This window comes from Xiphophorus hellerii, chromosome 3, assembly GCF_003331165.1.
Source record: "Xiphophorus hellerii strain 12219 chromosome 3, Xiphophorus_hellerii-4.1, whole genome shotgun sequence".
Lineage (NCBI taxonomy): Eukaryota > Metazoa > Chordata > Actinopteri > Cyprinodontiformes > Poeciliidae > Xiphophorus > Xiphophorus hellerii.
This window is the reverse complement of record NC_045674.1, coordinates 24,890,946-24,914,091: the sequence shown is the minus strand read 5'-3', so window position 1 is coordinate 24,914,091 and position 23,146 is coordinate 24,890,946. Positions and strand designations below refer to the sequence as shown.

Sequence of the window (23,146 nt, the reverse complement as noted above, 5' to 3'; positions counted from 1 at the left end):
TCAATGAGTTTCCTTTATTTTCATGACTATTGACATTGCAGATTCACACTGAAGGCATCAAAACTATGAATAACACATGTGGAAATATGCACTAAACAAAAAAGTGTAAAACAACTGAAAATACCCCTTATATTCTAGTTTCTTCAAAGTAGCAACCTTTTGCTGTGATTACTGCTTTGCACACACTCTGCATTTTCTTGATGAGCTTCAAGAGGTCGTCACCTGAAATGGTTTTCACTTCATAGGTGTGCCCTGTCAGGTTAATAAGTGGGATTTCTTGCCTTATAAATAGTCATGAAAATAAAGAAAACCCATTTTAATTAGAAGGTGTGTCCAAACTTTTGGTCTGTACTGTATGTTGTTGTAAGTTCAATTTCCCCACATGAATCCTTTTGCAAGGCACTAAATGTGTTTACGATTAGAAACTTCGGGCCCTCTAGTGTCAAAAACTGTGAAGTTGAAAAGACTTCAGGCATGGCTCAGTAAAACCATTAGAGGCTTTTATTTATAAGCTCAGTCTGGCCGGCCATCTTCCAGCTCTGTGGCTGCACTGCGTCCAGATTTCCAGACCAGAGGACAAACACAAGAGCGACGGCATTGTGAATAAAAGACACCAATTAGAAAAGCAAGGTTTCACTTGACTTCTTGCAGTCGACAGTTTATCACTGGCAACAATGTGCCAGAGCAAAACACAACATTTTAATCCCATTCCTTGTAACCTGTTCTGTTGTTTTAAGAGTTGAAACGTAGAGCAAAAACTATAAGTTTTTGAACACAAACTAAAAAGGTACTCAAGATTTCTTGAAAAGATTTTGGTAACATGTTGCAGAAAACAATTAACTTAGTACAGAGTTAGGTGATCTCATTGCCCCCTCTAGCTGCCAGCTGATAGTGCTTTGTCACTTCTTCCTATCTGTAAACCTTACTCATGTTGACTGGCTGGAGAGCTGCTGTGGCCCCTGAGGATGATGCAAGCACTGTTTTTGGGTGGATTTCCCCTGGAAAGCATCAGCATGCAGCCAAAACAAACTACTGCTGATGGCTCGCCTCTTGCCTCCGGTCTCTGTGGTCTGCTTTCAGACGGCAGCCGGGGGACTCTGAACGCTCAGAGGAGGAGGAGCACGACAGTCCTCTTGGCCCTCCCTCGGACTATAAGACCAGAGGCAGGCTGAAACACTCAGACCGCACGCACACGTGGAGCAAACAGGCAAAGAGGAAGAAGGACAAGGGGGGGAGACCAGCTGGAAGCAAAAGAGCATGAATCTGCCGGCACAGACCAGTTGACTCTAGTTGGACTTTTGGAAGGGAAGCGGGTAGAAACAAGTGATAAAGTAGGAAGTAAAGACACACAAAGAAAGACAGAGTTTTAATCTGGAGATGCTATTTTGAGCTCTTGCACAGTAACTGAAGATTAAGCAGACTTTGGGAATGTGGAGTTTTTTTCTGATGTTTTTATTTTAGTAGATCAGAAGAGAATAAGACAGAGCTGGAGTCTGAATGCACCTGTGGGTATAGATCAGAAGACCCGACTTTTACTGCCCTTGACCTTAAGCTCAACCTGCTGATGTTTTGCTTTGAGTAAAGGAGGTTATAAACCAAGTCTGCTTTGCCGAACGCCACCAGTCGACACTCATTGGGAGCATCAACACGTTTTTGCTACCCAACCAAACAAGAGAGCAAAGCCTTGCTAGGAAGAGCTCCTGAACGGGACTGATCAAATAGCCATCAAAGATGACTTTTGCCATGCTACGCACTCCACCTCCAGCAGGCCGCTTCTTGTACGGAGACATTGGCCTCCTCTCCGAAGACGACGACGAGAACTGCAGCGAGGGCTCAGGCTCTGAGGACCGCACCAGCAGCTCCTCCCACTCCGCGTCCTTTCGCCTGTCCTCGTCGTCCCAGTCCGCCTTCCACATCAAGGTGAACAGGAAGAGAAAGATGTGCGGGGGCGCCGGGGTGAGCGTCACAAACTTGACGGACAGGCTCGGACCCCCGGGCTCGTCTCCTCACGGCGAAGTCCGCCAGAGGACGGCAGCCAACGCACGGGAAAGAGATCGCACCAATTCTGTCAACACAGCGTTCACGGCGCTTCGCACGCTCATCCCCACCGAGCCGGCCGACAGGTAAGTAGCGAGGTTTTTTATTGACCCGTTCTACCTCAGGTTTCATATTAATTTTGCAACTCACGTTTCATCTGACTGCAGGAAACTGTCAAAGATTGAGACACTACGTCTGGCCAGCAGCTACATAAGCCATCTGGGGAACGTCTTGCTCCTGGGCGAAGGGCTTCACGACGGACAGCCGTGCCACGCCCCCTCGCCTCCATTCTTCCACGTCAGCTCCTCCCCCACCCGAGGATCCGACCAATCGGCTCAGCCCAAGCACATCTGTACCTTCTGCCTCAGCAACCAGCGGAAAATGGTGAGCAGAAAAACAAGAAGTCAGAGAGATATCAGCTGTACGAGGTCAAATCAAGACGCATTAATAGCGACAGGGTGGTCGCAGAGACGGGCTGTTGGGTCGGGTCAGTTTTGTGTTAAATACCTGACCTGAGATCAGCAACTGTGCCTATAAACCTAGCCGGCCCTAAGGGGCTTTAAAAGCGCAACCTCTTTTAGAGTCCACTTTCTGGGGTGAACGACCATGCAATATTGTCCTGCTGGGGGTTGGGTTTTACTGGAGCAGCTGGCTTGAAAGTTCAAGGTGGTTCCTAAAAAAAAAAAATCCTCTGCACTCCATATACATGAGTGTTTCTCTGTCACAGGAGCTCAGCGAGAGCTCGGGGGACCTGAGTCGTTTTTTTTCACTTTCAGAACTCCAGTCGATATGAGCACGAAAAATATGAATTTGAAGTTTATACGTGTTTATACAGTGAGATTTATTACCGGGCGTGCGTGAAATCTGTCCAATAGTGTGTAAATTCTTCAGCCAGGATTTGACGAGGTTTTAATCCAAACTGCTGCAAAATTTAATACAGATATAAAATCTGAAATAAGAAGAAAGAGAAAAACTGCCATTCTTTCAAAGACAAAGCAGAGGTGAACTTTAAAAAGTGTGAGTTTTGGTTTATCTGATCCAGTACAGGAAATTGTCATAATCAAGAACACTCTCCCGCAAGAAACCATCGGTCTGATGAGGAATTACTGGGAATGAGGGATTGCCATCAGCTGAGGGAAATCAAATATTTACGAGCTCGGTTCGGGTTTTGACAAACAGAGCGGAGAATGATAGAGAGTTGACGTCCACTCAGGCCTTCCTCTATAACCGAGCCGGCTGCCCATTTAGCAGGATTTATTGGTAAGGAGCTGACATCTGGCAGACTCCCCAGTTACCCCAGCAGTGTGTGAAAGCTAATACCCTCCTCAGTGTCTAAACCCAGAGACCCTTTAGCTGAGGGATAACCAGAGTCTCAGCGGCACAAATCCCCCCCAACCCCTTCTGCCTCACCCTCTGAACTTGTGCGCCTGAAAGCCTAGACGTCCTGAGTGTCTACACCCAGACGCTCTCAGCTGGGAGATAACTGGCCTGAAACCAGTGTTAGTTTCACCACCAATCGTTTTCCGTCTGTCCCGTCGTTTTAACCCCCACATCCTCTTTTATTCTCATCCACATCTCCTTTCGTTTGAACCTTCCCTCCTTAACTACTTCTTTGCATATCGATCAGGCCTGCACAGGTCGGGGCTATCAGTCAGAAATGTGTAATACTATCCGCGGCCGCCAACCGGCCGCTGCAGATGCATGACCGACCTGTAAATGCATGCTGCGCGGAAAACAGTTTAGAAACTTTCTGATGTCGGAGCACTCAAACGCGGACACTTTGATAAAGTCCCTCATTACCGGGTGTCAGTCACATTACACTGGTTCCCATTACAGCCGGATAAAAAGTCCCAGTGTTCTTTTGTGAGCTAAAACCCTTTCAAATGATGAAGTCAACACACATGAAAGTCATAGCCTATTCTTTTTATTTCTTGGTTATTTTATCAAAGTTTTGAAGAAAAACAAATAAGGGCGATATGAGATTAGTTAGAGACAAAGCTTTTATAAAAACACACCTTGTAATAAATATATTTTATATAGACTGGTGATATTATGGAAATGATATAACAGTAACCTTAAGGCCATTTGGGTGTTTCAAAATAAAGTTTCTGGAAGCAGTGCCAGATTAAAAAAGGCAGAGCCCCCTGGGCAAGGGGTGCTGAAAGAGACCCCTCACCCCATCCCATCACAGCGGGAAGGTCTTTGGGAATATTGTCCACAACACAGAATTTATACCCCATTATTTTAAAACCACATTTCTCAATTGGCTAAAACAGGAGTGTACTAGAAACTGTGGTGTGACTCACTGGTTTATATGTAAACATGTTGCTTCACCTCCATCGGTTCAGATCTACGGTTTAGATTCTTCCACATGTCAATGACAAGTTAAGCACTACTTCATTTAAAGGAGACTGGTTCGGGGTGAGGCAGGCTACTGTAATTGTTCCTGGTCTATTACATTATTCAAGTGAGATTTCTAAAAAAAAAAAGTATGTTAGAAAACCTCAAAACAGTGGAAGGCTAAAAGCTGATCAGCTATACGTTAGCGGACTTTAACCATTTAAGTTCACTCAAACTGCAGATATTTATATTGAGCATTATTAAATATTGACTCTTCTCTCCCACACATTAATTTGACGTTGTTTACTCAAGCAAACATCCTCTGTGTTAGTAGAGAGGTTATGTAGACTGGAGCTGTCTGAAACATTCTGCCTGATCAGCTAATAGGCCCCATTAGCTAAATCCTAAGCAACTGCTTGCTCTGGAAAAGCACAGGAACATAATGACTGTATGTCCCATTGTAAACACAGCAGCTTGTTGCAAAATCCAAAAGCTTACTCCATACTTAGAGACGTCCAAAAAGTTAGTCGATCAGACGGACGAAGGCAGCTAACAGACTCCCTGTTCTCAAGCCCGTTTTAATCAGATTTTAGCATTTGGAAAACAAGTCAAACAGTTTATATTCATATGTGCAAATATTACTTCCTCTCAGTCAAAACACATCCATGTTAGTACTCTACATTTCTGTTTTTCTGAGTCTACTGGCTGCATCAACTCGACTGATCAGTTTATCAGTCTGCAAACTACAGTAACGGAGCATTTTAATGTCACTGCACAAACTATAACTTCAAAACAAAAGGTTTACTGCTGAACTTTGAGATGACTGATGATTTGAAGCTGATGAGGTGAAGAGATACAGGCCCAGCGAGGACAAGTAGCAACGTGACACGGCTGAGAAAAACAACTACAAACTTTGTAAATAATCTTCATATTAGTGTTGTCTCTCATGGATATGAATGTTTTCAGTTTAAGTGGTTTGAAGGGTCTAAAATCAACTTAAGGTCAGGGTCCACTCTCCCTCTAGGAGGATTTATTCCCTTATTTTCTACAAACTTATTGTTATGTTGTTCATCCACTAGAGGTACGGGAGCCATTCCTCATTATAACTGTAGTGTATTTACTTACAAAAAATACCTTATCTACCTTTGTAATTGCAGAATAATCATCTATCAAACTCAATTGAAGAGGCTCATCTTCCAATACAAAATCACAAATTAGTCATAAATTCTTATATTATTACTTTTTATAATACCTGTGGAGTAGCACTGAATGTGTTTTGGGTTTCCTGCATAACATAACACACTCCTTAAAACGGATATTAACTAAGTGTATTATTACAGAATTTAATACCAGATTAGTAATTGTTCAGAGGAGCACACGGTTGTGTTTGTCTCGTATCTGTCTGTGTTTATGCATAAATACCCGTCGGCTCACTTTAGCGTTGTAATAAGCTTAGTGTAACAAAGGGAGGGTTTCTGTGGGATGGAGTCATAATAAAGTACGTTACTCATGTTTACTGCAGAGAGAACGTGTCATTATTCACTGTAAGCTGGAATAATGCAGATTAAGATTTAGTTTCAATCGCTTATATGCTGAATCACTGCTGTTTTTAAAATCATTACAAGCAATCTGCATTCATACACACAGAACGAGACTTCATAATAAGCCTTATGATGGATTGCAAATGTTTAACCGCGTTTCTCTTCGGCTTACATAAGATCTCGTATCTATGTATATTATTAACACTCTCCAGTTCAAATTTATTTGATTACTTTAACAATAATAAAAAATGAGTAGTCCATCTAGTCCTGGAACGTAAACGATTAACTGTGATTAGCGCTAATTGAGAGCGTTTCTTTGCCAAATATCTGGAGTGTGTTGGAGTGGGCTGGAGGGCAGAGTTGGCGCTGGTGATTACAGAGAAAGAGCCAGAAGAGGTAAGAGGGGAGTTTCTGTTCAGAGCTCTTTCTTCGTATGTTTTCATAGTTATTGAGGTTCATCACCGCTGTCAGGTCTGCTTAAACCAGCCGCTTCAGTTACTCCCATTTCCAACGCAGCAGAGGGTGAAAGTGAGAAAAGTGTACAGTCATTTCCTCTTATTATGGGTGACTACGGTGTAAGTGTTTCAAAACAAACAGCCTTGTTACTAATGACTGCTGCGCACACGGCGTCACATGTTGCATATTCAGGCATGTAGTGCGGTGAATACTAATGTGATTTATTCATCTGCTGGACTTGATCCAAGGGTCGAAGAAAGCTGTAAAATAAAGCAAAGATAAATAAAGTGATTATTATCTTTTATATCAATATCATAGGGAGAAAGGAAATTGACTGAATTTGAATTTATCTGTGTTGCTGCACTCGGAAAACAAACATTTTCATTGACATTTATATGGGGCACAGTTACACTAATGTCACACTTTGATGGATGCAGGTCAATGTGATGTGTAGTCTGTCAACTGGGAAGGTTGTAAATTTGATTTCAGTTTTCTTTTTGCCACTTAAACCTCAAAGCTGTTCGCCAGTCTTTGTGAAGCTTTTTGAGTGCAGGTTGGTGAATGTGACTTGGATTCTAGAAACAATTTGGTCACTCATTAAGACTGGGAACCCATTAGATCTTTTTGTTTTTGTTTGTTTGTTGTTGTTTTTTACTTTAGAAATTGCTCCAATTCATATGCGGTTTTGCTAAATACAACTCAGTTGTGTATCATTTGTCATTGTCAGACAAATCCACTTCTTTACAATACAATCTTGTCAGAGGTGGGTAGAAAAATTGTACTCAAGTAAGAGCAGCACTGCTTCACCATGTATTTACTCAAGTAAAATGGCATCTGAATAAAAGGCTACACAAGTACTGAGTAACTGATAAAAACATCTGATTTAAGATTAGAAAATGACCTCACAGACAAAAAAAATAAAGTTATGTGCATATTCTGGTATTTTAAAGACTAAAATGATTGTTATATATAGATTTCATTCATTTTTTCAATATAAAACTTTTTACACTGATACTTATAGTAGGTATTATGGTAGAGCAAGGTGGATTTCCATTAACAGTATGTGGAAAACATCATTAGAAGAACAAAACTTGTGTATGTAAAGACGAAGTCTCACTTTGACATAAACTCTTATTCAGTGACATTTACTCTTAGTGGGTCAAGTATCCAGAAATTTTACTCCAGTAAGAGTAGTGATTCTTAATAATAGTATTGCTGAAGTAAAAGTAAAACTGTGAATAGTCCAAAACGTTCCTGTACTCTAGTAAATGTAGCTAATTACTACCCATATCTGGATCCAACTATATGCAATTCAACCATGATGCAATTATCAAGTTCAATTGATTACAATGCCAGTTGGTAAAAAATACCATTATTGTTCCAAAGTGCAAAATATCAACACTTCTAATTTCTTAGTGGAGTAATTGTACAATTGTTCAGTCTGGATGTTGGAATATTGGAACTATTTTAAGTTGTTTAATCAGACTTTCAGAACAGACAATAAAACAGAGTCAAAAAAACTGGAATGATGAGTAAAATGACGAGAGAGTTTCTGTATTAATGCCTTTGATGGTTGTGTTAACTAAAATGGGGAGGCGGTGAATGAGCAGAACTGGGCCTGCCTCTTGAACCATGACTGATGCACATATCTTGTGAAGGATGTCTCACTCCACCTTCACTCTCAGGTGTCTGCAGTCAACATATAACACAAAGCTGTAGCTTCTTAATAACTAAGGATTTACTGTCAATAACCAGAGAGGTCATCAGAGGTCCCAGCAAAGATTTTTTTTTAATATGTTGGACAAAGGGAAAGAAAAGCTCACACGACATATGTGCGTTTCTACATCATCAATCATTTTCTACCACTAAGGCATTGATTTTATTTATACTTTACTTTTTTTTAAGTTGATCAATGTTTTCAATTGCTCTTTTTTCAAAATGGGTGAGACGCAAAAGTGTAGCACAGAAGTGCGTTGTCCGTCGTTAGCCAGAAAATAATTACAAGAAAATGAGCTGCTAACCCATCAGAATAGTTACTACAGGTTTAAAGGAGCAGGGGCGAACAAAGCAGGAAAGTTTATCTCAAAATGATGAGCATGGCAAAGGAGGTCAGAACTTTTTATTTTTTTTTTTTCTAAACTCACAAGTAATAAAGCTGCAGCAAATTTTTCAGTGTGCGATTATAGTACTGCAGTAAAAGATCTTTATAGATCTTCACAGTGTCAGGTTTAGCAGACCCTTTGGACTCCACGGATGGTGCGTGGGGCCCACATGAATTTGGTTTGCTCCCTTCAGATCTCATCAGATTGATGTGTGGGGAGCGTGGAGGCTGCATAAACATGTAGAAATCTCGGTCGGCACAGCCGTGCTCTAACAGAGCAGATTCTGGAGGCCCATTCGCTTCTGGTTGAGGTGAGCCTGGGGTGATGGCTTGTAGTTAAGATGGTCTTTCCGTACATAACAACTTTAACCATGCTAATTTGTCTACTTCTGTTTTAAGGGCACAGAACTCTGTATATTTTTACAGCTTTTTCCACAAGTGTGGCCTATTTCTATTGGCTCGAACTAGGAAGAGGGTCAGCTCAAATTAATGGCAAAAGAAAATAAAAGTGGTAATTTGTCTGCCAATGACTGCAATTGAGAACTTCTTTCCTTTTAATCCCTGTATTACAAGTCGAGACAATTTGCCCAATATCGGGGGTTTTACAGCTCTTTTTTTATGGCATAAAAGAGCTGTCAGATGTTTGGAAACAACATAAAAACGCTGGAAAAAATCCAATTATCTTGGTACTTATGGTGTGGTTGCTGTAAATAGACCATTGTTCCCTTTGAAATGGGCAATTTTATTGGCATTTTAGGGTGCAGCCCATATTTATTTATGATTTGAGTGAATTTCTCAAAATTAAAAAGAGAGGTTCAAAGTCAGTGGCACAGCAGATGAAACGTGATGCGTGTGCTCCTCTCCTGCTGCTCGGAGCTGCTGATCCGAAGCGCTTTGTACGCACAGTTATCTATGGGTGTAAGAAAAGAAGAGGCCAAATCTTTGCGGCGAATTCAGAAAACAGCTGATTTCCATTTGCCTGTTTTGCTTCACTGCGGGATAAAAGCACAGACTCGCTGCGGCGACTCGTGTATCAAAGCGGATCGTGTCATTTATTGGATGACTCAGTCGAATCGGGTGACTTTTGCAAATTTTTGCCCACACAGTCACCTCACAAACACATCAGACACGTCCTCCCTCGGCTGGCTCTCTGTGTCTGGAAGTCATTGGCAGAAAGGAGCAGAGCAACAAATGAGCTAATTGTTCTGTAAATGATTTATCCTCTGCTGAGGCAGTGCAGCCAGTGTTTAATTCAGCGGCTGCTATTAGAAACACATTGAGGCTGAGCTTTGATGGTGATGGTAAAGGAGCCTGGAAACCGCGCTCTGTGGAACGCCCTCTCTGCTTACACTCACACCTCCACAAATGACACATATACACACACACATATATATATATATACGCGTGAGTGCACAACCTTTCTTGAGAGTTTTTTAATAAAAGCGTTTTATTTCTATTTCCCTTTTCATGTCAGCCAGATGGCAGCTCTTTGCGTCTATCTAGACTGCATAAACAAACCATGTATGATAGCTGAGCAGCTCTGGATGGCTACTGCGCTTTCAACGCTTTCTAAAACTAATGGCGGGCAGGAAGTTTTGGAAACGGAGCTGGAGACGAGGAGGAAGGTGGCCAACGAGTCAGCGGGGATAATCAACGCCGCGATTCATCCTCCAGTTTGGACGTTTGCTTTTAAGCCGCGCTTTGCGTCTTTATGGAGGCCCCAATCAAGCGAGCGCCCAAAGAGAGCTTAAATGCGTGGCTGGGACGCGTTCAGGAGCGCGCTAATGGCTGCGGTCCTCACAGCTCTTTGGAATATTAAGACTGTTTTAGCTGGAAAAAGCGTTGCGTCACTCTCGTGCATGAAGCTGACGTTTCAGTGTCATAGATGAAAGAGCGATGGAGCTGGAGTCGACTGGGAGTTAATGATTTGTGCCTCATAAGCAGCAGCATCGCCTTCGTGCGTTTCGTTTGAACCTGTGCTAATGAGGTGCATCAGGCTAGGGTCATATTCTGCGGCTGTCTTTTTAAAAAACATATATATATATATATTCTCCCCCACGTCCAGCTTGTCATGCAGTCAAACGCAGAGCCGTCTGTACGCTTGCGGCACACATGGAAGCAATTAAGCCCCCTAATTCAACACCAACAGAAGAAGTCGGGTCCGATAACAAAATCTATTAGCAAAACTATCATTCTGTTGTCATTTGGCCTCCAGGGACGGAGCCGCTCGCAGGGCAAATTAAAACACAAATACGGAGCTCCGAGCCTGGCAGAGAGAAACGCAACATGGCGAACAGGAAAGCAGCAGTCGGCGCTTTTAATTAGGCTGCTTCTTAAAACAATATCTGCTGAAGCTAATGACAAATTTGCTGTTGGAGGGCGGACATGTTAGCGCCGGTGATGAAGTAACGCTATCGGCATAATGGGGCAGAACAAAGTGAAAATAAAATCAGGCTTGTTCTGCTCATTGCAGCATTAAAATATGGCGGTAATAAAATACATGTGCAAACGGGGCAATCTAAACTCAATCAGTTGATTGTATCAAGAAGATATAGTAAGGTAACATGAATATGTTCTAATCCGAGGAAAACAGGCTGGCATTGGATTCTCATGACAACCTGTAACCTGTCTAGTTACAGGTTAAGCTACAGTTATCCCTACTGCTGCTAAACAACACAACATATTAAATATTACTCCTACTTTTGAAGCTTTATTTACTTTTTGATGATTAATTTAAGTATGGTTTTTCAAGTGCTCACAGCATGCATATAAAATTATGAGTATATGAACCGTTCAATTTGGAGAATATTGTTCCTTTTTTTTTGCGTTTGTGCCTTTCTTACAGCATCACAAATATAACAAAGTGAAATTAGCTGGTTAATCAGCTGTATTTCTCCAGGTAGAGAAATGCTTGGTAACTATAGCATTAAAACCCGAGTCGTCATGATGTCACATTGTGTGGTGTTGGGAGTGGAGGCCCAAAACCTGGAGGCTGTCGGTCCTTAATGCAGCCATTTTTTGCTGTATAATAAAGGCCTAAAAGGCCACCAGTGCCACAAGGCAGGAAAAAAAAAAAAACACTGCGCTGTCAACTCTAGCAGCTGTGGCGGTCCTACAAGTTGCTTGACGTAGCCAAACCAAATCATCAACTAATTTTTCATGTGCTCTAACCGTAACGGAGGAATAGCATGATAGGAGGCCAACAATGAGTGAAAAATAGGGCGGCATGATATCAGAAAATGATGCAATGGTGATATTATTGTCGAAAACTGCAGTGACATCACTTGTGATGGATCCACATTTTCCTCTTTTCCAGCTGTGCGTCCAACACTCTGTGACCCTAAGCATCTTGGGCGCTGCGATCCGGCCCAGTTGTGGGCATCCGCTGCAAAGACATTTAACCCAACAGGCTGCAGGTCTGTTAGCAAAGTAGAAGCTCATGTTAGTTGGCATTTTAGCAAACAGGCGTGTAATCCAAACTGTCCTACGGATTATTAATTTTTGCGTCCTGTAAAAGTGTGATGATGTTTGCTGTTTTTTGTGTTGCATTAGTCGAATAAAATAACCATAAATATGTTGAGGGCTACATATAAACTTTCTTCTGATTGTTCTTTTAAATATCTTTATTTCAACTTTCCTTTGACTAGGCTTGGAAAAATGTCCCTTTTCCAAGCTGCTGGTTTTTGTTTCATTTTTATAGCATTGTTTTTGTTTATGTTTGGTGTTTGTTTTACTTCATGGACAACTTAGAAGTCAATAATAAGTAAGCTGTTTGGCGGTGAGCAGCAACATGTGGGGTAGGGGCCGCCCTGCATTACTATATCCTTTGTACAGCCGGAGAAAACTCCACTTTTTCTTTGGTATTTCACTGACAGGACTTTAAACGCTACAAAGGAAAGTTTCAGCGGTTTTGAAACTGTAACTTTTTAAAACCTTGATACCGATAATCGGTATGACTCTACGTCCAAGCCACATAATGGCAAATTGGGACATTTTGGCCTGCTAGTTAGCTCACTTTAAAGGTCTGATGTGTGATTTTTTTAATTGATTGTCATTTATGAGGGTAACTACAGCTTATATAAGCCACTGGAGACAGTGACACAGTCTTAAATATTTTCACTTAATAATCTAGAAGGATATAAGCCGCTTTCATTTCATGGTTAAATACCAATGTCCTTATATGAATGCAGGCCCGAGCCCAAGTGGAATTATTTTTTCCAACTAGTCAGTCCTGTCCTCATGCAGCCAGGGACTAAATTAGATGTTTTTATTTGACAGACCGAGCTTAAGACAGGAAAAAAAAAGAAAAGAAAAAAAAGAGTGCATGGAAAATCCAGAATTATAGGTAAAAAATCGGCAGGGTTGAGTTTCGCAAAAAAAAAAAAAAGAAAAAAGAAAAGTTTAAATTTGTGAGTTGATGAGACACTTTAATGAAAGTGCTTAGTGTCTTCACATCCAGACTGCAACAGGCTGCTTTTCACCTTAATAGAACAATAATATTGTTTCAGGGTGGTGATATCTTCATATTGTATCTTGAGCAAACATCATCAGGTAATCATATTAGGGTTGGACAAATCGTCCTCTGGGGAAGCTCCCGGTATGTGTGTGTGGAAAGAGGGAAGAAAGAGCAGAACCGTCATCTGACCGTGACCTATTAGTCTTTAGCAGATTGTTTTGACTACCAGGCCGGCCTGGAGGCGACCCCTCCTCCTGTTGGGATTGAACCAGTTCAGATCCAAGCCTCAGCAGCTACAGCTGCGCTTCCAAGCTGTCACCGATTGCTCACGACGAGACGCGGGACGATTCGTCTAATGACTCCGTACTAATTTGATGTAATTTTGGTAAATTGGCTAATTTCAACGCCCAGGTTTTAAGCGAAATTCTTGGTGTATATCCTCTTTCTCCAACCCCAGAGTACTTTTCCTTCCACTGATAAATGCCTGCAATTTTCCACAGCGCTTTCCAGCAAACACCGGAGAGCGCGGCTGCACTTGTGTCTCGCAGCTGTTGGTTTGATGGTTTGTGTTGGGAAAGCGAGTACGATAACAGGAGTGCTACGGTTTGGCCGCAGTTTCCCAGGCTGTGTTAAATTCATTCTCACAAAAAAAAAAAAAAAATTAACATTTTTGGCTAAAAATCCCATGACGCCCACTGCCTTACTCTTAGTTTTGAAGTGCGCATTGCTGGATTACGCCACAATTCAAGGAGTTTATAAGGTCTGAGAGTTAAAAGCTGAACCACATTTTGCCCTTTAACCCTTTTTTTAGCCCTAGTTTCTATATTTCTATGGGGTAGAGCATCCCCATTTGTTTGTGCCGATTAGGTGGAGGGCTGAGCGACTGAGAGGTGCATGAAGGGCTGTCACTGAACCCAATAAATCCAACTCAGGTTGTTTTTTTTTGATTCAGCTTATTTAATTGTAATATCTATTCTTTAACTTATTTTTAATGGTAGCATATTTGCTGTTTGCTTTACTGGTATTTTTGGTATCACTGTAATTTAGTGTTTAATAAATCAGTACTAAATACTTGTGTCATTTTAAAATATTTTGACGTATTAAGAACTATTGTAGCTTCTTGTGTACTAATGTATTTAATTTGTTATCCATTGAAAAAAAAATGAATTAGTTAATTGATCGCTTCTGATCTGTTACCATGGTGAAAAATAAATGTGTTGTGTAGATTAAATTGTGTTGTACGTATGTGTAGGTGCAGCCAGACTAATATAACTCATGCACGTTTAAAGATTTTTAAATATAGAGTGCTATTTTAGAACAACTACAGAGCCTATTGTTTGCTTCAGCAGTTTTATTTAGTAATACAGTATAAAAATCTTAATTAATTTCGCATACATTAAACTATGTTTATTTTTTATGATACCTTAGGCGATAAATTAGATCACAAATGTTCACATATCAGGAAACAGCGAGAATTGCAGATTTATCAGCTTCTTGAAGGACGGCTCCATCTCTAACCACTACCTAAAGGACCAAGGACAATGTGTTGGGGTAGTCCAGTTATTGCACTTCAGGATGTAACTTAAGTAGCAATGCATCCAAATTCAATGGTAGTGGATAAGTACTAATCTAATCAAATGTATGAAACTCAGATTAAGGCTTCAATTCTGGGCAAAAACTGTTAGGGGTAAAATTGCACATCTGATGCTCTCAAACTGTACGAGTTTTTCAGGTGCAGCAGGTTTATTCGTGCAGAGTCACTAGAATAATAAAGAACAGAGATAATAAAAACCCTAAATAAAGACTAGTAGTAAAAAATGATCTCCCATTAAAAAAAAAAAAAAAAATCACATTCAAGCAAAGCTAACACATGACAGAAATGGACGGATAAAGCGATCTTTGACCTTTACGGCTAAGCTGCAGAAAACTGTAACTTTTTCCATCTGTATTTCAAGAAGCCAAGTGCATTGAAACTAAATGCTGCTTCTTGTGCAACATCCTCAGGTTTGCCTTGACCAAATTATTGTCTAAAGCCGGTTCCCTGGGCTGGACTTTAACGAGACCTGTGTGAGGAATTGACTAGATGAGACAGGATGAAAGTGCAGCATCTGAGCTTTAGGTATTTCCTGAAGATCTCTCAAGTGCAAAATGAAGTTCAGGCACTGAAGTTCAGCAAATCTTTATAAATTGACTTTCTTGTCTGTTTAAGTTAGGAAAATTGGATTGTATTATTCTATTGTATCTAAAAAGAAAATGATCATCGGCATATTGCGAAAGCCTCAGGGTGAAAATGAATTTTTTTTTTTTTTTTTTTAGCGGGGCATTTTGAGCAGCGAACTTGCGTTAAAAAAGCTGTGAATTTAATGTCATGAAAAGGTCACATGAAGTAGCTGCTCCTTTGAAACGTAAATTCCTGCACACAAAGCACCAGCCTCTAAATGTGTGCGCGTTTGCTCACGCTCGCTTTCGCAGCCAACTACAAGTGGTTCAATCACAATCTACTAATGACACTCCTCTCTGTCCAGCTGGAGGACGGATCGTCAATAATGGTTTCGCCGTCTCCGCGCGCTCGCCCCAATCAGTGGGAGGACCGATTCCTGTCCAAATCCTGTGATTTCATCCTCCGATTACCACCTGACGCCCGTCCAAACACCTACCCACCGTTGCTGATGTCAGTCACATGGACTTTTCCAAACACCTACACCTCGTGCTCCGTCTGAAATGAAGGAAATGTGTTGCAGGTGTTGAGAAGGAGGCCAAGCTGGGAGTCGGAGAAGGTTAGCTGAGATGATATGAGAAAGGAAAAAGAGCAAGGAGTAATAAAAAAAAATAATAATAAAAGAAATCTCCCAAACTTTTTTTGGCAGAAAATACAATAAACCCATCCAAGTTCAATTTGAATGAGAACAGATTTTGATTAGGAACCATTTATCAACAGCCAGGGATTAGGTCTTAACAGCATTAGATCAGATATCATTAATTTTTGAAGCACAGCAAAGATTGAATACGTTGCAAATCACTCAGAAAATAACCTCATTAAAAGCCTTTTGAGCTGGGCTCGGCGGCGGATGGCCGGCGCAGCAAGCAGGGGAGAGGTTAGGTGAGGAGGGAAAAAGTGATGTTATTTTCCTGGCCAGATAGAGAAAGGCTCCTCACCAGCCAGGAAATCAGGGCTCCTCTGTTCCGATACCACAGATAAATGAGGAATATATCGTCTTACGCTGCGCTTATAAATCAGCTCATGATGTCATCATTCAGCCTGCGATCGAATTAAGCAAAACACGTGTTGCTCCCTGCCGCCGCAGCAAATGTTGCCCTGCTACTGTGTGGAATGTGTTTGTGACTTTGCTGCAGCCGGTCGGGGCCGATTTGCTTTCTCGGCGACCAGAGGCGAAATGCTCACAAAGCCGCACTGATTGCAGAAAACCAGATCCTGTTGCCGCAGCAGACGGCGAAAGTTGTCTGAAGCGGAAGTTTCGTGACCCCGGTCCCGCCGCCGGAGGTCGACATCAACGCCAGAAATGTGAAAAATCGACACGTTTTCTGGCGTCGCCTTCTCAATGTTGCATCATTAGATCCAAGCTGAACGTTCCTGACGATCTGACACCGTGTTTTCTTTCTATCGCAGAACAAAGACAGAGACAGGAAGACGAGCATCCGAAGCTAACGCCGAGGGCACAAACCACACGGACAAAATGTTCACGACTCTGACGGGGCTTCATGTGATTTTTATTACAACCACTGCAGCTTGAAGACGAACCAGACTTGTGATGCGTTTTAAAGACTTTTGAAGGATTTATGTAGCACTTCCACTTCCTTTTACAAGGAACTTTTTAATGTTTCCTTTTTCTATTACTTTATGCGAACTCTTTGTTTTACAGTGAGGCATCGTGAACAAGACTTTCCGTGGATTTTCACCAGCATATCAAGACTATAGAGAGAAAAAAAAAAACAACACAGTACTTCTAAAAAAAGAAATATGGCACATGACCTCTACAAACCCACAAATTTGTACTCATTAAAAGTTGTCTTATTAAAATGTAAACTGATATAAAAACAAAATGTATATTTATGTAACATAACAATATATAATGAAACTGTGTTATTTAACAGACTTGTGGCATTTCTGATATTGTTTTTAAAGTGCAGACTTTGGTTTCTGACTCAGTTTGTAGCATCACAGAGAACATGCTGGAACTATGGTGGTAATGGCTATTTCGAATATTCATCCCTGAAAGTGGAAAATAACTCGAGCTGACCAATAAAATGTTTGTAAATCTGGGCGTAAATCATATTTTTTTCTGAGCATACTGTATTTTCAAATCTTGTCCCAGTAATTGCCGGTTCCAACCAATAAAGCTTATAAAGTTTCCATTTTGAATTTATGATGGCACGCAGATGTTTTCTAAAACCAAATTGTGGGGGGTTCTTTAGGGGATACTTTCGCTGCTACGGGAGACACAAGAGTCAACGAAAGCTTTTTACAAGAGCAAATTTAAGGCATAATTATCTGAAACAAACAGAATCGATGCTTTTGTTTTTACATTTCAGTTCAGATTTCCCTTTCATTTCAAGCTGCTGGTTTGTTTTTAACATAACAGAGGAAATCCGTTATGTTGGATGTTTTTTTTTGTTGTTTTTTTTTGTGCTGCTCTTTGCCTTGGCCAAAATGATCTTGAAAAAGCAATATTTGCTTCTTTAAAAATAAAGGTTGAAATAAAAATGAATAAGAAAGGCTAAAGAGGAAATAAAAAAAAAAAGCAAGATTAAGAAGCGGAGTAACAGGCGAGCATAAGAGCAGGGGTGGGAGGAAGGGTTGAAGTGGGCTGCAAAATTGCATCTGCAGGTATGGCTACTTGGACATCTGCCTTTGTCCCTTTGCTGTCCTCTTCTTTACCTTTCCACATGCTTGTTCTCTTTTCTCCTCCTCTGCTCTTCCTCTTTTCTCCCTGGAGTGCCACTGGCCAGAATCTGGTTGGTGATGGCTTTCCAGTGTGTGCATCCTGACCGTGCTTGCCTTCCCATAACCTTGCCTGTCCATCTTTCCAGCCTCTTCTCTGACACGAGAAACAGTATTTTTTATTTTCCCATTCTTCTGAATTTGGCTTTGTGAAAATAAACAGGATGCTCTTTACATTTTCTTAATTGTTCTGTTTAGCTGATCTCAGCGAAAGACAAAGCCTTTCATCCGAGCAAACCTTCGTCTGACGGCTGTAGAGAACGTGATGGTGCCTCTCATCTAACTGTGGTTGAAAATTGAAAGGTGAAGAAACGCCCGCATGCAGAGGTCCGCTGACGTTAGGGTCGGGGTTGACCGGACGGGCTAACCGAGGCTCACTTTCAAGCATTTAGCCTGAATTTGTGTCGGACCGATGGAGTGAATAGTCCAAAATGTCAACCTAAATAACTAAAGTAACTAAATAAATACTGTGACTGGCTGATGGACAATACACATTACTGATGTTTGGAGGGTTGAGACTGCATGTTTACATACACTGTTTAATAAAAGATACAAAAATAACAAGCTTTTTTTTCCACTGTCTCACATTAAATTAAACTACATTTCCATGATTTTTAAAAAAATCTTTCTTCGTATTAAGAGGTTTACACACAGTTTCTGTCTGGTTGGACTGCCTAAAGCGGTGTGGGTTGGGTCAAACATGTTGGTTATCCGGCATGTCTTTGGGTGTTGCTTTGACTGTTTTTGTCGTGATGCCATGCGTCGTGTGAAATGTTTCCTTATGCAGCGAATCGCCTCCTTAAGACGACGTTGCCACCACAACTGGGATTGTCTTAAACGCACTTACATACTATAAGGAGGCTTTTCATGCTGCTTTCCAATAATGACTTCTTCCATTCTGAGTGGCCTTCCAGCTCACACCGGTTTGGTCAGCATTTCTACAAGGTTTTTTATTCTATTTAATGGTTGACTCACACATTTTGCAACCAAAGATGTTCTCTCTTTTGCACACAGAGCCTGTCTTTGTACTTGCATGCAATTGTCTGAACAAATGAACGTGGTACTTTGAGGTATCTGGACTTTGTGCTCAAGAACGAAGCAGACTTGTACAGGTCCACATTACTGCCCTGATATCTAGGTCAATTTATTTTTTTATGATTTCGTAATTGGAAACAATATGTTTGAGGTGTTGTCTTTAAAAACTTTTTCAAGAAATATTCTCTCGTCAGCCGGGCATTTAGCAAATGGAAATAGCTCACCAATAATTTGAGTTAGCACAGTGGGTAAAATTTCTTACAAACAAAGAAGCTGTTTGAGTTTGTATTGACTTTTTTCTGCAACGTGGCAAGCGTTGGTGAAAAAGGCCAAATAAAAATAAAACAATAAAACCTGAACCAGAAAGAAAATACTGAAGGAAACGAAACAGATTCATTTTGAGTGCTTTAAACGGTGCTGAAGACTTAATCCACATTTAGTGCCAATGTTTTTCCTGAGGGGACACCGCAGACGTCGTATCAGCCATTACAACATGATTCACAAAGGTAATAGAAGTGAAGGAAAAAAATAGTTATATATTTAAAAAAAAACAAACAACTAATAATATATCATTAATACTAATAGCATTTCTGGCAATATTTAGAGAGTTTTGGAAAAGCAGTTTCAGAGAAAACCCAAGCTAAAGATAGTTGTGAGGTCTGGAGAATCACTTGTATTAAAGACAAAATGTAGTTCTGGCATGTCATGCTTGAACTGCCCTCACACTCAAGTGCCAGAGCTGTTTTCCTTCCCAAAAAGACAGAACATAGGAAAATAAAGGGCCAAATCTCAGGACACTTTGGCCGTTGTTGGCCCATGCTGTGCGTCGGATCCCGGGGAAATGAATTGATTAGTGTTGCGAATTTACTTTAAAATGTTTTTTTCTTATTATTGCCCCCTGATAATTTAAGAGCTAGATATTAAAAAAAAAAAAAGAAGAAAGTATCAGCTTTTAAAAAAAAAAAAGGTGCAGCGTGTCTAGTGTGTCCTAATGGCTTCTGGTCCAGTTAGTCTGAGAGTCTGATCTCTCTAGCAGGCCGTCTGTCTGAACAGTTGTGAGTGGGGGGAAAAAAGGAGCCGGTTCCTCCCACACAGATCAGATCAGGTTCCCCCTACGCCTACACTCGCATAATCTTGAACACACACAGATGACCATTTATGCAACTTGTGAGCCAATGAACTTACGCACAAATAGATGAGCACACTTTATGAATGGACGCGCACACATTTGCATGCGCTCACACTCATCTGCAGCAGGGGAGTCTGTGCTATAGCTTAGCCGTATAATGATCTCTGTATTTTACATCGATGAAGCAGATCAGCTGAGTACGCAGCCTGTTGCGGTGTGTTGAAGTGGGAGGTTTTGGACTAAAAGGTGAAGCGGAGGTTGGAGAATCAACTGGTTCTAATTATCGACATAATGGCCCGACGAGGATGCTGCGTGCGACAGACTGTATGTTAATACAGCCGGCAAAAGTTACAAAAAAGCAGCTTTTGTCAGAGGATTTTCACACCAGCAAGAGAATCAGAAATGGAAGAATAAAAAATAAACCCACTTGGCATGAAATTTTCACTTTTGCAAAACTAGATATTAAGTTTAAAGGAAAGTGTGATTAAAAACAAAAATCATCAACAGCATGGTTTCAAACATGTAACCTAGAGTACAAATAAAAGTAACATGGATTTGATGAAGCCCATTAATTTTGGGCAAAATGTCGACCAAACGTGAGCACAGGAAGTGGAACACATGCTTGCATCAAAAATGAATCGGTTTTTAAAATTTTTCTTTTATCTCAAATCAAAAACTAACGCTAATCAATACTCCAATTTAAGATTATAAGAAGGGTTAGTAATGAAACATTTAAGTTTAAAACTAAGATATTTTCACAAAATGATTAACTTGGCCAATGGAATACAAAAACAGACATCTAAAATAAAAAAAATTACAACTCCGATTCTCTTCTACACCCGGACAATTAAAAAGGTTTTATGTATAATAGTTAGTCTCAACCAATTAAAGATCTAACATTTATCAAGAGTTTATCAGTCTCAGGAGGCTGAGCTGTTAGGACCAGAACCATCACGACAGAACCTGAAAACAGGACCTTACTTTGGTCCAATTTACACCGAACCAACTTGTGTCTCTGGCTTCAGTCCGATTCTGCTCCAACATGCTGGTATCAGAGCGCTCTCTCTGCGACTGGCAGGGCGTCAGCTTTGGCACAGGTTCTAAATCTTTGTAGGTTCCTCCCTTATGGAATCGAGTTGGATGTGAAAGAAGAACACATTTCCCTCGCATCCTGATGGGAAAAACAGTCAATATTTTTTTTTAGATAACATTACTACACTAATCTAAGACTCTTGTCACTTGGAGCGGCGGACCAGTCTGACCGCTGGTTACCAATCGTTAAAAAACCTAACATGACAGATCAGATTTTGTCCCTAAATATAGCAGGAAAGTCGCTGAGTTGGCAACAGTGGGGCGACTGTTGTCAAGTGCAAACATGCAGACATGACCTGGTGGGCGGGGCTTTCAGTCAAGCCTCTCTGACGGCAGAGAGGCTGATTTTTAGATCTTTACCGAGGAGATAAGATCGGTGGATAAGATCAGCTTCACATCTGAGCATCAACCTGTCACCGATTTCCCAAAATTAAGGAAATCGTGGCCGATTTATATCAGTGAACCCCTTCTCACTTGCATTCTGACTTTTGATATTTACTCATTTATACATTGTTTGAGACAAAAAATAGTTAATAATTATTAGATAGGGTAGTTAAATATCTTTTTTCCTTCCAAGTGAAAGTGTCTGATTATTTTTCAGAGGTTTAAGACTTAACTGGCTTGTAGGTAGGTGTAGCTACAAAAATGTGTAATTTTAAAGCGAATATAATTTATGAGTTTATTTTTTATTTTTTTGTCCAAACAGCGATTCTCCATTAGGTTCCGTCTGTTTGACTGCGTATCTTTGGCGCAACGTCGCCGTGAAGACAGACGGACAGACACAGAGCAGCTCAGAGCGCTCTCTGCCTCATCATCTCAAAGAGTTTTCTGTTGTGTTTTTTTTTTTTTTAATTTTTGTCACATCAAGCGAAATCATATGAGTCATTGTTAAATCACTGGGTGTGTGAAAATATTGATGAATGCAGCATTTTATGGGTCACTTCTGAAATAGCTGAAACGTTCACCCCGCCATGCTGCTTGGCTTCACGGGGCATCTACCTCGGTTATCCTTCACACGCTGCAGACCCATAAACCGCCGAGTCGGAAACTGAAAGTAAAGCCTGGAATTTCTCAAACCGCCCTCCACGGCTTTTATAAATAAGCAAATTATTCGGGAATAAGTGGCCAGACGGGCCTTTGGATCACATCTCAAAAACATAAACTAGTTATTTCACCATTTCTCAACTGTCAAAACATGGGAATCAGTGAAGGAGACAGAAGCACTTCCTGCTCTTTTTCCAACTCGTCCATGTTCTTGCTCTCTGATGGCACCCAGCTGAATAAGGCCTATTAATTAAAGATGGATCAGTAGCAGTACTTTTCCTGTAGCATGACCTCCTGTTGACTTTGGAGCAGAAGTTTCCTCTGGTGTCCTCCTCTGCTCTGCGGCCCTGTAGGCCAACTTCCTGCTTCCACCCGAGCTGTCTCTATAAAATATAAAGAAGAAAGATATAAAAAGGTGGAGGAAAGAGCGAAATGCACCTTTAGGAACATTAGTCTTTCCAATCCACCTGAGGCCTGAGCTACACAAACACACACGCGCACACACCCACACACACACTGCAGGAGGCTAACTGCTCCAAGTGGGAGCTCTGCTGCCGAGGTCCGGATGAAAGGAAACACTAAAACTACAACGAGGGAAAGACAGGTGGCCGGCTTGGCAGCTCCACACATGCGCACGCACACACCCCGACACACGGATACACGCAAACGCATGCACGCATAAACTGCGTCCGCCTTAAAAACCCCTGTTGTGCACACCTGTGAAAGTGCCAAATCTCGGACTGTTCAGCATTCGTCCTCCCCCAGGCCCCTTGCCTTTGGTCTCTCTCTCTTTCTCTCCTTGCATTCCCCGACAATAAATCTTCTCTCCCTCTTTCTGCGTCCGAGAGGTCCGCTGCGTAAACATTCTCCTTGCAGGCACGCAGCCTGGCTCATCTTTAATTGGTTGTTAAAAAGACATTTCCCGCTGACAAGGATACAACCTTGCAATCACAGA

General features: G+C 41.2%; 1 protein-coding gene across 1 annotated transcript in view; it reads left to right on the top strand.

Annotated features, from left to right (window-relative positions):
- The window catches only part of LOC116717833 (basic helix-loop-helix transcription factor scleraxis), a 38,713-nt gene extending 21,499 nt beyond the window's left edge, over positions 1-17,214 (top strand). Inside the window, exons 4-6 of the mRNA XM_032559465.1 lie at positions 1,081-2,123; positions 2,205-2,421; positions 16,560-17,214. Coding sequence (XP_032415356.1) covers positions 1,732-2,123; positions 2,205-2,421; positions 16,560-16,598 — 648 coding nt within the window. The 5' untranslated portion in view covers positions 1,081-1,731 and the 3' untranslated portion in view covers positions 16,599-17,214. The remainder of the gene's footprint in view (positions 1-1,080; positions 2,124-2,204; positions 2,422-16,559) is intronic.
- Positions 17,215-23,146: the final 5,932 nt, after the last annotated feature.